The 18,904-nt window shown below is 44.9% G+C and overlaps 1 protein-coding gene across 1 annotated transcript in view; it reads right to left on the reverse strand.

The window, feature by feature from the left end:
- HIF1A (hypoxia inducible factor 1 subunit alpha) overlaps positions 1 to 18,904 on the reverse strand; it is a 43,322-nt gene that overhangs the window by 6,981 nt on the left and 17,437 nt on the right. The window contains exons 2-10 of the mRNA XM_044271834.1: positions 9,367 to 9,557; positions 6,877 to 7,022; positions 6,335 to 6,419; positions 4,232 to 4,344; positions 3,511 to 3,713; positions 2,523 to 2,629; positions 2,149 to 2,296; positions 650 to 876; positions 259 to 527 (exon numbers count right to left, since the gene is read on the reverse strand). Of these exons, the coding sequence (XP_044127769.1) occupies positions 259 to 527; positions 650 to 876; positions 2,149 to 2,296; positions 2,523 to 2,629; positions 3,511 to 3,713; positions 4,232 to 4,344; positions 6,335 to 6,419; positions 6,877 to 7,022; positions 9,367 to 9,557 (1,489 nt within the window). The remainder of the gene's footprint in view (positions 1 to 258; positions 528 to 649; positions 877 to 2,148; positions 2,297 to 2,522; positions 2,630 to 3,510; positions 3,714 to 4,231; positions 4,345 to 6,334; positions 6,420 to 6,876; positions 7,023 to 9,366; positions 9,558 to 18,904) is intronic.

Genomic DNA, 18,904 nt, shown 5'->3' on the forward strand with positions numbered 1-18,904 from the left:
TCTCCATGGTTACAGACTACAAAGAAAACCTCTATGTAGTCTGATTTTGCAGTGGAGTTAATTCCTTTCCTATCTGTCCAGTTTTCTAGTTTACACTGGGTTAGCAAGAATAGACAGATGAGGGTGATGCTGGTGTCAGGAAAAATACACGGGGGACATGGTTTTGTACAGATTATTACTTCCCCTTTAAACAGCTCTTAGAAAATGGTTTGGGAGATTAGCCATCTAAGCGCTAACGGTCTTTAGTTTTGGCTGTACCTCCGTGGAGCTCTGGCTGCTGCTGAGCTCGGATGGGCTGGACGGCATGGAGAGTTGGGGTATGGTGAATGCCAGCTCCAGCTGTTCAGGACTTGATTCAATCTTTATCACCACCTCTCTGTTGAGTGCAGGGTCAGCACTGCTGCGCAGAGGCTTCGGCTTCTCCGGTGCTGGGATGGGAGACACCAACATGATCTCCGGTGGCTTACTGGTTGGGTGGAGCATTACATCATTATACAATGGAACCTCATCAAAGGACTGCTCAGAATCTAATGAAGGAAAAAACAAAAAATAAATAATAAAAAACAACACAGATTTAGCAGACTCCTAATAAAGACATGACCACAAAAAAATAAATAAATAAAAATGGTACAATACACGGAATACCTACCGCTAGAACTGAAGTCTAATGCAATTATTTCATCGCCAGCATCTGGAGCAAGAACGGTCAGGGACTCTGGCTCCTTCTTCAATTCATCAAACAGACTGCTAGACATGTCGTCCTCTTTGTCCAGGTCAGTGAAGATGGGAGGCATCTTTATCTCGGCAGACTCAGCTGGTGCCAGAGTAGACTCTGTCTGGCCAACGGACAATATCAGGTCTTTCTCCACAATGCCACTAAATAAGAGAAGCAGTAGATCATGTAGACCATGAAAAAGACATCTTGTATAATGCATTGACAGCGACTGAAGCTGCAGAATTTAAAAGGGGTATTCCCATCAAAGACAACAGGGGCATATCGCTAGGATATGTCCCCATTGTCTGATACGTGCGGGTCCCAGAGATGGGGAGAGCTGTGGCTGGAGGACCCCGGATTTCCCAGGGTCCGTTCACCACAAAGCGCTGCTTCCATAGAAGTGAATGGGAGCGAACCGCGCATGCGTGGCCCCTGCTCCCATTCATTTCTATGGGGCAGATGGAAACAGCAGAGCCAGAGCTCGGCTATTTTTGGCGGCCCCGTAGAAATGAATGGAGGGCCCCCACTGTTCATTTCCCCGCTCCGTTCTCATTGTAGGTGCGGGTCCCAGAAGTAGGACCCGCACCTATCAGACAATGGGGGTATATCCTAGCGATATGCCCCCATTGTCTGTGATGGGAATACCTCTTTAAAGCTTGTCAGACGATTACATGAGCAGTCTGCAAAATATATACTACACTTAGGCTGGTCCTACACAGAAGATCAAAATACTCATTTCAGAAGGATCGGGCAATAACTGATATGTAACCCACAATACATAGTGTCTGGCAGATGTAGGAAAAAATGAGAATACCACTAGATTTCAATATGTCTGATCCTTTTTTTGCCGCAGGAGATAGAGTCTGGCAAGTGGCTAATTTCTCTCTCCCATGGAATAAAGATGCATGTAATGAGGGCACCGATAATCAGCCCAGTAAGCATTGGCTGCCATATATAATATGTGAACGGCCACCTTTACCTGATGTAGCAGAACTGCCGTCAGCTGTTTCTTTTGTGTATTCACACAACTGTAGTGTTTTGCGGATCCACAAAACATGGATACCAGCCCGTGTGGATTCGGCAATTTGCTGGCCGCCGCCGCCGCCATCATCATAGAAAATGCCTATTGTTGTCAGATTGCGGACAAGAATAGGACATGCTCTATATTTTTTGCGTAGCCGCAGAACGGAACCATGAATGCAGACAGCACACGGTGTACTCTCCGCATATTTTGCGGCCCCATTGAAATGAATGGGTCGGCACCCATTCCGCAAAACTGCGGAACAGATGCAGACTCATTCATACGGCTGTGTGAATGCGCACTAATGCAGTACAGTTACCTACAGTTCTATGGAAACCACATGAGATATCACAAGGACACACTCAGCCGGCCAAGTGAACAACGAGATAACCATGACCCGATTGGTACTTACCTCAAGACGTAGTTGACGCACACAATGCACTGTGGCTGGGAGTTCTTTGTGTTGTATATGACGGTGGCTTGCGTTTCCACCCAGACATAGCCCCCTTGCTTGGCTAGCATTCTGTACTGTCCCGAAGTCACCTGTCCCTTGGTGAACACTGGGTGAAGAAGAGAACAGCATGTCAGTGGAAAAAATCTCTGCAACCGAGATTTTCAGAAGGAGAGAAGAGAATCAGTAATTATGGATGGGGGGAACCTTCCATATAAAGCCTATCGTGCATGTTACTATATAAGCTCTTCTGTAATCTCATGTCACAGCTTAGATTTTACTGTCCAGGTTCATCCAAATTGTTTGCCACTTGCAGGGGCCCCAAAATAACTTACTGTCGTGATGTGCCTTAGTCAGGTGGTCAGAGTCCAGCGCATGGTAATACTCATAGACTGACCGTCCGAGAAGCTCTTCTGGCTCATATCCAACCAGTTCTGTTACCCTGGTTTTAAAAAAATAATCATTTTCCTATGATTTTCATGCATATTTACATTAAAGTACATGTAAAAACATGAAAGATATCCTTATTAACCCCAATGTTTAAAAATTATTTTGTATTCTAGAATAACCGGTCTCAATGAAATGCTTTTTGTTTCATTTCATTCCCTTCTTTGTCTCACTTACTCGTTACAAATATGCATACGTTCTGCTTGGGCACCTTAATCACCATGTTGGTTTTCCCCTAAAGAGGAGCTGTCACCTTTCCTGGCATTTCTGTTTTATAATGACTTGAGTTCCTCATACAATTCTGGAGTAGTGCTCTCATTATTATCTTCTGTCATTCCTCCATTGTTCCCACTAGACGTTTATGAATGAATTGCCAACAATTTGAAATAAAGGTCCAACTGGATGTTACTAGTTAGGGGTCTGCCCCCGCACAGTCTGCAACTATTAATCAGTGCTGCTAGTGTCAGACTGTGCAGGGAACACCACCCCCCAACTGGTAACACCCATCTGGCCATTCTCTGCAAATTGCTAGCAATCCATTCATAACTTCTAGCAGGAATAATAAAGGAATGACAACATAGAGCCATAAGAACAAATGCTCCCCAATTGTTATTTCATGGGGAATGCCAGTAGTTACTAAAACAGACACGTCAGGAGAGGCGAGAGCTCCTCTTTAACTAGAGCTGCAGGAATTAACAACTACCAACAGAGGGCAGTGGTGTTCCACGAATCAGGATTTCTGCACGGACACATGCATACTGTATCTAGCAACACAGAAGGCCAACTACAAAAAAAGGGCCACATGGTCCATCCAGTCTGCCCTTCTATTATTTCTACATCTAATTCGTTGAGGCAATGCTTCCTTTCTGTACATACCTTTCATCGCAGTAAGAGAACTTCATGTCAAGGCTGTGGCGGCTGAGAAAGGTTTTGCTGTCCAATGGGAATTCAATGTTTGATGGGTGGGGGATTGGCTCGCAGATCAGCACCATGCAAGTCATGGGTGGCTTTTTATATCCACAATGGTTCTGGTTGTTGCAGGAATCATAGACGCGCATGTGCCCTGTGCAGTGAAGGACCTGATATAAGACATAATGCACATGTTAGATCTTAAAGTGGACACTGATGTCAATAAAATGGTTTTCAGTATGTCTTAAAAGGGAGTGGGGGCAGGCGCATGAGGATTGCAGACCCATTCACTTGAATGGGTCCACGATCTCTCCGTTCCGCCCAAAAAATAGAGCATGTCCTATCTTCTTGCGGTGCGGAGGCACGGAACGGAACCCCAGAAAGCACTCCGTAGTGCTCCGTTCCGTATCTCCGGATTTGCAGACCCATTGAAATGAATGGGTCCGCATCCGTGATGCGGAATGACAACGAAACGGTGCCCGTGTATTGCGGATCCGCAAACACGGTCCGCGATACGGGAACGGTCGTGTGAACGAGCCCTTACACAACTAGATTTTCTCAAGAAACATATGGTCCTTTTTCAGGTCCTGTAACCTACATGGCGGTATGCTTCACTGTAAAACCGATTTTGTAGGAGACAGACTCCCTTTAACATCAAACATGTATTAATGCGTTTCCCTCTTCTCACCTTCCATGTGGCAGACTTTATATTGACTGTTCTTCCTCGACTGGTGAGCGTGCACTTCATTCGCAGGAAGAAGCTCCGCTCGGTGATTTGTTCCTTCCCCTTTTTAGCTGGTCCTACAAGGTAACATCAATTGAATCAGTAATAATCCTAGGTCAGTGATGGCTAACCTCCGGCACTCCAGCTGTAGTGAAACTACGACTCCCAGCATGCCCTACTCATTTCTATGCAGTTCTGCGAACAGCCAAGCATGTGTGCATCTTGGGAGTAGTAGTTTTGCCTCTAAAATGGCTGTTATTAGCGCCGTAGCTGTAGTGATGAACAGCATCTATGATGTGACCATAGATATGCAATAGGCGTGGACAAATGGACAAAAACCCCAACTTCCACATTCACCTTGGCCGAGTGTGCAACTTATTTCAACAAAGGGGAGATAAGCGGTGAAGACAAAGCTCTGGATCTGCTGATAATGGGGAAAACAACAAGATAAGTGTGCATCTACACCTTAAAGGGGGTTGTCCAGGTTCAGAGCTGAACCCGGACATACCCTTATTTTCACCCAGGCAGCCCCCGAGGCTAGCATCGGAGCATCTCATGCTCCGATGCATTCCCTTGCCCCGCCCTAAATCGCACAGGGCACAGGCTCTTTTGTTTATCATAACACTGCCGGGTGGAAGCTTCCGCCCGGCAGTGTGTTCGGTGACGTCACCGGCTCTGATGGGCGTGCTTTAGCGCTGCCCTAGCCGTTTTACTGGCTAGGGCAGTGCTAAAATCCCACCCATCAGTGTCGGTGACATCACCAGGCTTTCTGGCAGCCCCATGGAGAGCCCCGGTACGTCACTGGATCTCCAAAAAATGCCTGCTCCGATGCTCAAGTCAGGCGGACTGCCGCGGTGAAAATGGAGGAATGTCCGGGTTCAGCTCTGAACCCGGACAACCCCTTTAAGTGGCATTTTTGTGCACCTTTGTGGTTTTTAGTGGCATGTTTTGCACATGTGGCTTGTGGTGTGTTTTTGCGGTAAAAACACCAGCTCAGGATAGGAGCTGAAGGTCTAAAGCCCCCCTACACATATGTCCAGCTATCTGGCTCAGTTGCCCTCTGGCGTGAAGCAGAAAACGCCTGAGGGGAGCTGAGCCAGAACTGATCCCACAGTTTTATATAGGATTGTGCACATACATCCGATGCATCAGTGGTGATGCCGGATGTCAAATAACGCCGGACAGAAAAACGCTGCATGCATGTACGGACGCCGAATCTGTGCACTAATATATATGAAGCTAGCCTAAGGGAAATATGAAACGCACTGCTACTGTGCTCTTTTTAATGTGTCGACGTTTTTGAGTCTTTGGCTTTTTTTTTTTATGCAGGCTGTTGAAGCTTTTGCCTTTTTTTCTGTCTTTGACATCTTCTCTTTAGGAGGGGAATAAACGTAAAAGAAAAAAAAAAAAAATATATATATATACTGCACGTATTAAGGGGAGGGGGAAATGCAAGCAGATTCTCTCTAGTGAGAGAAAATAATTAAATAAAAATTCGGACCAAATGTGTGCAGAGGCCCTAAAAATTGAACTCATCAGTTACCCGTTTCCCCCGACCAATGGCAAAGGGGATTAACAGTGGATCCTGTGTATTTGGAAGTTATCCGCTGGCCTAGAGGTAAACTTAACGTGCATGACCAGTGTCTGTTCACATTCTTCCATAATACACCACTTTTCAGAGTATGATGCAACAAGGCAATCATCGGAATGTGCCTCGAGGAGCTGGGTGTTCTGTTCCCAATTTCTGGCCTCTCTGAAGCCAACAATCCTGTTTCTCTCAGCTGGTAATGAATAACGTTATCTGATATTCTGGATGGCGGAACGCTAATGTTTCTTAGGAAGCTTTGCTGTATAATTTTATGGGAAGGAGTTATCTAACTCCGATACATCCTGAGCAAGACATGAGCGAGAAAAGACGACCTGCTTACGAGGGAGACCCCGTGAAGTCCTTCCTACAATGCAGCAGAAGTGTTGGGAGTGTTAGCTATTTTTGCAGAAGACAGCCTCCGGAGCCGATGCACGTGCTGTGGGAACTGTAGAGGAGGAGGCACTTTCACTAGTACGTACCATTCCTAAATGTCAGCATCTCCCTCAGCTCTTCATGGTCACAAGGGTGGGTGAAGTCAAATACACTGTGCCCAGTAAGCTCAAACTGTGGAGCAAGAGAAGAAAACAAAACATGAATGCATGAACTGAATAGAATTAAATTAAAAAGAATTAACTTAAAAAATTGAATACATTTTTATTTATTTTTTTAAAGTGAATTAAAACGAGAATACTTTTATATTTGTTTGGAATGGCACTTCTAATACAACAGGGGAAGGCGGGCACTTTTCTCTGCTTTATAGCTCGCAGCGGGCACCTGCACTTCAGTGGTAACTATTCGGGCACCTGCACATGACCATGTGTCGTGCTGCACAACAGTGCCCATAGATATGAAGTTTTATTATATGGAAACTGTGCCGTGTTCCATCCGACTATATATCACAGAGGTAAAAGCCCCCCCCCCCCATTCGTCATTGTCTCTAGGGGAGAAAAAAACCCTAATAACCCATTAAGAATGGTACGCAGACCCCTCAAAAATAATAATCTACGAAACCCATCCATACCTGTGTAAGCCCCATGCACTTGTTGACGTTTTCAGACAGGTATATCATGTCTCCTTCCTCAGTCAGCACCAAGACAAATCCTTCCAAGGCCTTCAGATAAAAGCAGTTGAGCTGCTTCTCCACTTCAGACTCGCTGTCCGCATCATCTGGAGGACACAGCGCATCATTAGCACACATGACTGAGTATCTCACCCCCAATACCAATATCCTATTCAGCTGCTCCAGGATTTAGTCTCATACACAGGTAGCGGACGCTGGGTGACAACCATTCCGCAGCCCCTAGGACTTGTCACACAGCTTCCCACAGACCCTGCACGGCACACTGTACACATGGCTGTGGAATGTAACACGATGATGCGGAGCCTGCCGGAAGCTGAGTGGCAGTGTATTATGCCGTAGATAAAGAAGGCTACATAACCACAATGTCCTAGAGCTGATGCCGTGTAACGATCCATCTCCTCTCAAGGATGAGGCGCATGTGCCTCTGGCTTCACAAGGAGACGGGCACAGATGTACAACGGAAGTGAAGGCCAACCACAATTTAGATTTTGGCAATGAAAACAAGTCCAAAATACTGAACAGATTAAATGCCTTAAAATGGGGTTATCCAACCCCTGTAATTACCCCCAAAATGCCCAGGTTCCTCATACAGGTTATGCTTAGCCTGCTCCCCGACACCAGCGTCACTCCTGATGCGGGGTAAGTATAACCTGTATGAGGTGCCCAGGCAGCTTGGGGGGCATTATAGGGGTTGGATAACCCCTTTAAAGATACCTTTTGAGCAGATGCAGCTTTGCTGTTCTCTAACGCAGCCCTAGATCTTTGGCAAAGAAATTCTGGCTGCCTACAGCCACCACTAGAGGGAGCTTATCGCATACTGTTTAATCATCGATTTTAATGTATTGGCCCTGGACACTACCCATTTTAGTGCACAATCATTTTTTGGGTCGCCCCCGCCTACCAGAGCCAAGCATTTGATTTTTCCGTCAACACAGCCACATAGGAGCTTGTTTTACGAAGGAATGATTTGTATTTTAGTTTGTAAAATATTTTATTGTACATGTCATGATGAAAGTCATACTTTGAGTACATAAATGGCTTCATATTGTGCTCCCGCACATTGCTGGTTAGTATTGATAATTACATATACAAGTTTCGGTGAATTTGTATAGCAACGGGAAACAATTAACAGTAACATAAGACAGAGAATAATAGCCAGGTGTTTGCATCATGAACCTTCTCAGTTGTATTCCTAGGAGTAAATCGTTGTATTCGGCTGAGTAACCATAATGCGGTGAGCTGTTACATAAACATACACCTAGCTGGGCAAGACCAGTTTAGGTAAAATCTCTTAATTTTTTCCACACCCCCCAAACTTTGTCAAACAGTGCATTGGTGTTACTCTCCCAGTGTGCTATCTGCTCTAACCTATACACCTGGTCACAGCGAGCAATCCATTGAGGGATATTAGGCACGTTCCTTGACTTCCAATTTGAGGCTATCAGGAGTCTGGCTACAGGATTTGTATTTTTTAATTAAACATTTTGGGGCACATATAATGCATTGAGTGACTTCTCTTTTTGGGAGGGTAACGTGAGTTAATAGGATTATGTCAATACCGAATTTATGTAGCTTTCAGGTTTTACTGCTTTTGCACAATAAAACTGAGCTCTGACCACTATAAAGTGATAGTAAAAAAATGAATCAGCACGGAACATCGCACGACATGGTGGTGTTCAAAAGGCTGAAATTTCCTTTAATCTCCTATGTCTACATACAGATTTATTATGTAAACCCAGTGCACTGAATGCATCTCAATAGGGATGAGCAAACGTCTGTTTTAGAAGTTCGGGTTCCGGTTACCGCAGGATTGCGTTATAGATTCCGTGACCACGGACCATAACTTCTATTCTGCGGTAACCGGAAGCCGAACACAAAACTTCTAAAACAGAAGTTCACTCATCTCTACATCTGAACTGATCGATCCGGTACAGTTTGAGATGCCAAACTATACTAGTAACCAAGTGTACAATGGGTGAAAATGGGCAAAGATGGTCATATGTTCAAATAATCTATAAAACCTTTTCTCCTAACTTTTTAGGCAATTTTTGTTAATTGAAATGTAGGCATTAATAACAATTATATATATTACGACCAGAAAGCTCTATACTATAGTTTCCGGCACCGGTGTATTACATTGTATGGTGCCTTCTGCTTCTGCTCCATACACTGTATAGTTTCTGGTGCCGAGGCAGCAGGGGGTGCCATGTGCCAGATGCCCATCAATCTGAAGCCTAGTTCACACCAGTGATTTGATCACCGATTGGGAGACAAAACCCAAAAGCGGAGCCTACACAGAGAAAGTCTGATGGAAAGATCTGCACCTGTTCTGCATTTAGAGCCGCACGTGGTTTTGGCTCACAATCACTGATATTTAGGAGCTCATCAATATCCGAATCCCCTGAGAAAGGAAGCATTACAGTTACTCACTTGCATCGAGGAGCCTTCTTATACGCAGATAGCTGATGGCGAGTCGCATTATGGAGGCTTTGTCAAGGTGGGAGCTGACATTGTGAGGCAACGGCAGCTGGTGGGAGAGTTCATAGAAGACCTCGGACTCTTTACTTCGACGACACCGCGCTGCATCTCTGGATTTCTCCTTCCGACGCTCTGAACTGATCCTGCAAGTAGATTTCAGATGTTCAGCATGTGTAAGGGTACTTTCACACTAGCGTTTTTCTTTTCCGGCGCTGAGTTCCGTCCTAGAGGCTCAAATCCGGAAAAGAACTGATCAGTTTTATCCTAATGCATTCTGAATGGAGAGTCAGTCCTTCAGGATGCATCAGGATGTCTTCTGTTCAGTCTTTTTGACTGATCAGGCTTTTCAGAAAAACGTAGCATGCAGTATTTTTACCTCCGGCCAAAAAGCCTGAACACTTTGACTGAACGCCTGATCAGGCTTTTTTCCCATTGACTTGCATTAACGCCGGATCCGGCCCCGTGTGTTCAGTCAAAACGGATCCGGCTTTTGCATGTTAAACCCGAAAAATGTGAAAAAAAAGTTAAAGTCCATAAATGGCGGATCCGTTTTTTCCAATGCATTTTTCCATTGTGATCGAAAGCCTGATCAGGATTCAAACGTAATCCATTTTCACACGTTTTTCCGGATCCGGCGGGCAGTTCCGGTGTCGGAATTGAACGCCGGATTAAAACAACGCTAGTGTGAAAGTAGCCTTAATGTGCTGTTGTAGAGATGCCTTAAAGGGGTTCTCCAGGAATTAAAAAAAAATAAATAAAATGAAAAATACCTAAATATTATTTTATAATATAATATATTCGCAAATACCTTTCATTACTTAGAATGGCTTGTTTTGTCTAGGGAGCAATCATTGGGAGAAATAAAATGGCCGCCGTCCTAATAATACACACAAAACCTGTCCTAATCTCACAGGAGGACAAGTTACTTCACCACAATGAGCCATATCGCTGCCTCATCCTCCTCTCTGCTCTGCTTGTCAGGGATTATGATCCTGAATACAGGTGAATTTCTGTGGGAATGGAGATGATGAGGAGTCATGAGAGGAGGGTGAGGTGTGGATAATGAGCAGCAGCTCTTGTATGAAGTCTACATTACCTCAGTCTGTCCTCTCTGTACTTCATGTCTCTTCATGAACCAAGTTCCCCAGAGATTTAGCCAAGCTTCTTATCATCTGTATTCAGGATCATAATCCCTGACAAGCAGAGAGGAGGACGAGGAGGCAGTTCTTTACCTCAGTGTTGTAAAGTAACTTGTCCTCCTGTGTGATTAGGACAGGTTTTGTGTGTACTAATAGGACAGCGGCCATTTTGTTTCCCCTGATGATTGCTCCCCAGACAAAACGAACCATTATAAATAATAAAAAAAAGGTATTTGGGATTGGGAATATGTTTATAATAAAGTAATATTTAAGTATTTTCATTTTCTTAATTCCCAGAGAACCCCTTTAAGCCATGTACTTTATAAAAATTCATATATCCACCTATCTACTATTACAACACAGTATGACGGCACTTTTTATTACATGCACAGTCTTCTGCATGACCAGGAAACTGGCGCAGAGCATTTCTTTTGGCAATAATAAGGCTTTGCAGCTTATTTACACAGAAACTTTATGACATTTTGTATTTTTACACTACTTATGCCAGTTTTGAAAAAGTGGGTGGGATCGTGGATGTGGTTACCCTGTCAAGTGGATTTACCAGATTTATCTTTTTAAAAAGTCACAAAAATTGCTGCAGTCTTACTCCAGTAAAGGGGTAACATGGAAAGTGTCGTAAAGTAACAAAAAAAAGTGTCAACGACTCAAATGCACCAAACATTGTGCGACAGTTGACAAATTAAGTGCCAATTACGGCAACGCAGACTCCTGCAAACCTGACTTTATACATTTTTCTCATGGTAGGACTCTGATGGAAGAATATTGATGACCTAATCATTAATAACTGATCAGTGGGGGGGTCTGACACCCAGGACCACCACCAATCAGCCATTTGATCAGCATATCAAGTATAGCGCTGTACATTGTATAGTGGCTATGACTGGTATTGCAGCCCAAGGCTATTCATTTTAAGGCCAGGGACACACGTTATGGAAAATCTGCACAATAACCGCACGTATTTTGCTCCACTGAGAAGGATGAAATACGCTGTATAAATTTACATCCGGCAGATTTCAAATCCACAATACCGCAGCTTTTCTGCTGCGTTTTTGTTTTAGCCGCATGGTGGATGAGAATTCAGAAATTCTCATCCAATTTGCTAATACCGAACAACACTCCGGATTCGCCACATGAAAATCCGCAGCGGCAAAATCAGTACAATTTTGACCCTGGTCCAGGCCATGTGAAGGCGAGCATAACGTCACTGGCCTAGGAAGGGACTGCAGCACTCAGCAGAGCATCGCAGCCTCTTCAAAAGCAGCTGATCGACTTCCGCACCCGAGTCAGACCCCCACCAGTCAGACACCGATGACCTATACCGATACTTTGCTCCTGGAAACCCCTTTAAGCCGCTTTTATAACCTTTATCCACTCTCTGTACTGATCACGGTATATGTAAAGGTGGCCAAACATATTTAACACTAGAAGAAAACTCATGGACCTATACTTACTTTTTAAGACTGAAAAAAAAAAAATATCTGAATTTTTATTTTTTTATTACACAAATGTGACCCATATTACAAACACTTGGGCCTATAAAACCAGATTATATAGCCAGAAGGAGCTACTGTGATGACGACATTCACAAGGGCTGATGTAAGGGGACTGCAGATCTACTCTCCCCCTCCCCCAGTTTGTACCGTTGTTTAGACATGAAGCCCTCGGCTTTCTGGAATTTCTTCCCAAGTTAAAGAGCAGGGAAGAGGCCGAGATGTACGGCACGGAAACAGCGCTCAGGAAGCAGGTCCTGGACTGGTTACAGAATGGAGACGAGATGCGACGTATGGAAAGCGGATGCACGGAGCCCAAGCGCTTCCAGAAATGACAAAATCATCACCCAGTTACCAAGAGTCGCAACGTGCCACATGTCCCGAGACCTGACCGCTAACTTCCATCATACAACCTTGTACAAACATCCAGCACGTAGCAGCAGACACTGTCTGGGGAGTAAACAGAACTACTCCATAAAAGAGGCCTCTGTGCCATTTAAAGGGGTTGTAGGCTTTAGACCCCCTCCATGTATTAGAAAGGTCCCCTGACAATAAGTTCATCAGCTCAGGTACTTCAGTGGCTGGGAACCCCAACGATCGGCTGTAATCTGTAGGGGAACCCAACAATATTGCAATTGCCCTGCAGCGCCCCCGCAGGGGAGATGGGGAATTACACAGTTCTCACTCAAATCGGTAGGGTCTGTGTGACGGCTGGATATGTCGGCTCCTCCAGAGGAAGAGACTCTTCACGACCAGTCTCTGCTATGGCTAATACATGAGGGGGAAACCTCTCTAGTAACTGCCCCGCTGGGAGCTTCTACAGGCGACCCAAACCCTTTCAGATCCAATATCCTCTCTATGCAAGACACCTAACCTTCTGCGTTCAGAAAGTTACAAGGGCGCCCTTCCCATATAGTCAACAAAGGCTTCCAAAACGAGGTCATTTTTGGCATTTTCAAGAAGTCTGTGGCGCTCTCACAATCTCGTTTTATTCTTTGTCAAAAATCGGGCAGTTTGTGGATATTGCATATACATCGGAGTGTACTCAAAAACTGAGAATTTTCTTAATCCACTTTGGACTTGCAGAAATAGCAAAGATCTCCGCACTGGCACATCTACATAGAGCGGCTCATACCCTGCCGAGTAAACCACTGCCGACTGCAGGCAGTGCGAGAAATAGGTCACAGGCTGTATGTGGCACTGTGCAGAACCCAACCTGGAATCTCAGGGTCCAGACAGCATCCGAAAAATGACTGAGCGCTACAAACAGAGTGGAGGGGCAGTGATCAGTGCATTGTGAGTGGTTATCAGAGTCTAGTTTTTCAGCTATTGCGAAACTACAACTCCCAGCATGCAGCTGAGGTTACTTAAAGGAGTTGTCTGAGCTTTTAATATTGATGGCTTATCCTCAGGATAGGTCGTCAATATCAGATCGGCGGTGGTCCGACATCCGGCACCCCTGCGATCAGCTCACTTCCTGCTTCTGCTAGGTCTACGGCAAAGCATAGGTCATCAATTTTAAAAGCCCAGACAACCCCTTTAAGACATACTGCACGGCGATGCACAACTGCCAGCTACTTCTTTCAGGGTAACTTGTCAGGGCTACTGATAACCCATCAGATTGCAGAGGGTCCGGCACCCCAGTCGATCAGCTGTTGGAGGGGGGAGTGCTGCAGTCTCTTCCTTGGCCTGTGACATCAAGTCCATCCGGCACATGGCCATTCTGCAGCTAGGCCCCATTCAGTCCCACCAACCTGACAGTGAAGACCTATGCTAAAGACAGGCCATAATATCTAAGTTATGGAAAACCCCATTAATGCCCATTCTCTTATTTCCTGAAGCCTCAATAGAACTGATGTTTTAGGAACCTTACATAGTCATACGTGTCCTGTCCCTATGAAGTGACCTGAAAATAATAGGATATTGAAAGTGGCCATTCACCATCACACAAGGCCATGAATGTAGAGGGTGGAAGTGGCAACTGCTTCAGTCAAAAATAGCCACGAAGGACCTGTCACCTCTACCGACGTGGCTGGTTTAGTAAATGCTTACATCCCCCTTGAAAGTTTTGTGGACTTCTTTTCTTAAGGCCTCATGCACACAAACGTTGTTTGTTTCCGTGTACGTTCCGTTTTTTTTTTTTTTTTCAGATAGGATGCAGACTCATTCATTTCAATGGGTCCGCAAAAAATGTGCTATCCGCATGTCCGTTCCGTAGCCCCGCAAAAAAAAAAAAAAAACAACATGTCCTATTCTTGTCCGTTTTAGTCATGGTTACAATGGATCCACAAAAAAAAAAAAAAAAAAAAAAACACGGATGGCATACAGAGGTCATCCGTTTTTTTTTTTGGGTGGGATCCGCAAAATATCTGAATGACACAGGGAGGGCCAAAAAGCAGACACACAGGCATGAAACAAATTAAACACGGAACGATTTTTTCACTGACGTCAAACAGACACGGAAATGTGAACGAGGCCTAAATTCACCCTAGAATCCGAATACAAGCGACATGCTTGCGTCTTCAAAAGTACAAGTCACTGACGGTAGCTGTGGTTTCGAATGAATTTTCTGAAAATGTTAACCACATGTTTTTTTTCTATTACTGAGAAGGTTCCTATCAGATAAGCTGCGCTGTACAGCCGGCAGCGAGATTGTAATCACCGGTGAACCTGAACTCGAAAACACTTCTAGTTTTAGTGCTTTAAAGGGAACCTGTCATCAACTTTATGCTGCCCATACTAACAGCAGTATAAAGTAGAGACAGGTGGGTTGATTTCAGCGGTCTGTCATTTATAAGTTAAAAGTAAGTGGTTGCTGAGAACCAACATCACAATCATTGCAGACTGGGCCTGGAAAAGAGTCCCGGCCACCTGAGAAGAGTCCTGGTTATACATGATCTCCTGCTCTCCTGCTGATGGCTGACAGTCTTCTACCTAGTTTTCTCTCTTTCCCTCTAGGAGAGAACTGCCAATCATCAGCAGATGGGCGAGAGCGCAGGAGATTAGGAATAACCAGGACTCTTCTCAGGTAGATGTGACTCTTTTCCAGGCCTGGGCTGCAGTGATTATGATATTGGTTCTCAGCAACCACTTTTAGCTGATGAGTGACACACCGCTGACATCAGCATTTCTGTCACTATTTTATGCTGCCCTCAGTGAGGTCAGCATAACGTTGATGACAGGTTCCCTTTTGGGAAAAAAAAAAAAAAAAAAAAGCAGTGGGCTGGAAGCAGAACAGGAGGACCTCTGTTCCTGGATATCACGGATCGAATGGATTGTGAAATGTCTGATAAACACAATGAGACTCTAAAGTACCATGGAAAGTATTAGGTTCATTCCTATTGTCCAGCATACAAAGGTACAAGGGGCATCGAGTACTGGAGTGGCACGTTCTTCCGAGCCTCCTCTGAGAATGATTGTCGAACTACGACACCCAACATGCCCCGAGTTGTAGTTCTGCAAAAGCTGGATCCACAGGTTGGAGACCACTGTTTAAGAGCAATCTAGAAATCTTGCGATCACACATCACGCCTCACCATAGAAATACCTAGTCTTGTCCGCAATAATGCATGATCTATAATTTGCAGAATGACATCTGTGTGCTGTCCGCATTTATATATAATTTTTTTGCAGTCCTATAGAAATGAACGGGTCTGCGTGTGATTGGACACGGGCCGAAAATATGGTCGTGTGCATGAGGCCTTAGAATGACAAATCTGGGGAATGTGGATGAGGTTTTGCAGCCCGATCCGCCTGCATCATACTGCAAATTGTAGCAGATTTGGGGTGCAGCACGAGTCCAGAGCCTTGTACTGCAGCACTCCGAGACATTTTGGTTAGGGATGAGCGAAGCGACTTCGGATGCAACATCTGAAGTTAACTGGCATAATACTTTGTTTGAATACTGTACGGAGAGAGCGCTCCGTACAGTATTAGAATGTATTGGCTCCGATGAGCCGAAGTTATTACTTTGTGAAGTCTCGAGAGACTTCGCAATAACTTCATGAATTAATTTCTTCTGTAAAACCACATTTCCCGAACTCGGGCTCAGTTCCAAGGTACCACTTAGAACCAGAGTTCGGGAAATGGCTTTTTAGAGTAGAAATTAATTTATGAAATTATGCAACGTCTCGGGAGACTTCACGAAGTAATAACTTCGGCTCATCGGAGCCAATACATTCTAATACTGTACGGAGTGCTCGCTCCGTACAGTATTCAAACAAAGTATTATGCCAATCGACTTCGGATGTTTCATCCGAAGACGATTCGCTCATCCCTAATTGTGGTACTCCAAAAGCTGCTATGTGGTAAGCGGTGAGAATACCTCTGTACACGGCAAGTGTTGGAACATGCAACACTTTTTGTCCCCCTCACGGATTTATAAAGAAAAAAAATAATTCTCTATGAAATGCAGCCGAAAATGTACACATGTAGCTTATAACAGATACTTAAAGGCACTGACCAGAATTTTGATATTGAAGGTTTATCTTTAAGATAGGTCACTAATATCAGACCGGCGAGGTTCTGAGTCACTGATCAGCGTTTTCATTGTAGCCCCGGAACCAGATATACCCAGTTACGAGCTTCGCTCAATACGTAATGGAAGGCGCTGTGTATATCAGCCGCAGAGCTGGAAGGAAATAACTGGTCGACTGGGGTGCTGGGAGTCATGCTTGGTATTGCAGCCCCTTCACTTGAACGGGACTGAGCTGCGTCAACGCCATGTGACATCACTGGCCTATGAAGAGGCCTAAGGCTACTTTCACACTCGCGTTTTGGGCGGATCCGTCACGGATCTACAGAAACGGATCCGTTACAATAATACAACCGCATGCATCTGTCATGAACGGATCCGGTTGTATTATCTGTAACATGGCCAAGACGGATCAGTCATGAACTCCATTGAAAGTCAATGGGAGACGGATCAGTTTTCTATTGTGCCAGATTGTGTCAGAGAAAGGCTACTTTCACACTTGCGTTTGGGGTTCCGCTTGCGAGTTCCGTTTGAAGGCTCTCACAAGCGGCCCCGAACGGATCCGTACGGCCCCAATGCATTCTGAGTGGATGCGGATCCGCTCAGAATACCTCAGTCTGGCACAGTTTCGCCTCCGTTCCGCTCAGCAGGCGGACACCCGAACTCTGCTTGCAGCGTTTTTTGTGTCTGTCTGGCCGTGCGGAGCCAAACTGATCCATCCAGACTTACAGTGTAAGTCAATAGGGACGGATCCGTTTGACGTTGACACAATATGGTGCAATTTCAAACGGATCCGTCCCCCATTGACTTTCAATGCAAAGTCAGGACGGATCCGTCTGACTAACAATTAGACTTAGATTTTTTTTTTTCTGAAATATAATGCAGACGAATCCGTTCTGAACGCAAGTGTGAAAGTAGCCAAAAACTGATCCATCCCCATTGACTTACATTGTGTGCCAGACCGGATCCGTTTGGCTCAGTTTCCTCAGGCGGACAGCAAAACGGTGCAGGCAGCGTTTTGGTGTCCGCCTCCAGAGCGGAATGGAGGCGCAGCAGAGGCAAACTGATGCATTCTGAGTGGATCCTTTTCCATTCAGAATGCATTAGGGCAAAACTGATCCGTTTTGGACCGCTGGTGAAAGCCCTGAACGGATCTCACAAACGGAAAGCCAAAACGCCAGTGTTAAAGTAGTCTAAGCGCTCAAGGAGCAAGGTGGCATCTTCATACAGCTGATCAGCAGGGTTACCGGGAGTCAAACCTAGGGTTGTCATGATACCAAAATTTTGATTCGGTTTCGATACCATAAAAAAGTTTTGAGATACTTGATACCACACGAAAACAATAAAAAAAACACCAAAAAAAAGCAGCGTGCATTCCGCATTTTATGGAACGTCCGGCTCATAATAGAACAGTCCGATCCTATTTTTTAGGGGGACAAGGTGACAAAAAAAAAAAGGCGAATTGCGCAGTTTTTATTATTTTTTTTTTCTGTTACAGCGCTTACCACATAGGACATTTTTTAAATATTTTTAAAAAAATTGACTTTTTGGACATGGTGATATGTAATATGTTTATTTATTGTTTATATATTTTATATAAATTGGGAAAGGGGGTGATTTATACTTAATATTTTGATGTGTTTTTTTTTTTTACTTTTACTTTTTCTTTAATAACTATTATCCTCCTTAGGGGCTAGAACCTGGGATCTGTTAATCCCTTGTCTAGTGTTGAGCAAACTTGTGTTTTAAGTTCGGCGTCTAAAGTTCGGGTTATCAAAGAATCGCGTTATGGATTCCGCTACCACGGCCCATGACTTGGTGCATGGTAGCGGAATCCATAACGCAAATCTTCGATAACCCGAACCTGAACTTTAGACGCCAAACTTAAAACACAAGTTCGCTCAACACTACCCTTGTCCTATTCACCCTGATAGAGCTCTATTAGAATGAATAGGACCTCACACTCTCCCTGCTGCCCTGTGCATAGTGCACACAGCAGCAGGGAGATTACTATGGCAGCCAGGGCTTCAGTAGTGTCCTGGCTGCCATGGTAACCGATTGGAGCCCCAGGATTACACTGCTGGGGCTCCGATCGGAACTGCCACTGCCACCAATGATTTTAATACTGGGAAGGAGGGCGCACTGCGCCACCAATGACTATATCAAATTCTGAACTATATATCATGATCTGTACAGCGGCGCCCAGGGATCTCACTGCACTTACTATCATCCCTGGGCGGCGCTCCTTTCTCCCGCTATGTCCTCCGGTATCTTCGGGGACTTGGTTATACTGGGCGGAGACTGCTCTTGTTCTCCTGGGCGTCTCCCAGGCTGTGAGCTCTGCGATTGGCCAGTGCGACACCAGA

The sequence above is a fragment of the Bufo gargarizans genome, chromosome 11 (assembly GCF_014858855.1).
Source record: "Bufo gargarizans isolate SCDJY-AF-19 chromosome 11, ASM1485885v1, whole genome shotgun sequence".
In the NCBI taxonomy this organism is placed as follows: Eukaryota; Metazoa; Chordata; class Amphibia; order Anura; family Bufonidae; genus Bufo; species Bufo gargarizans.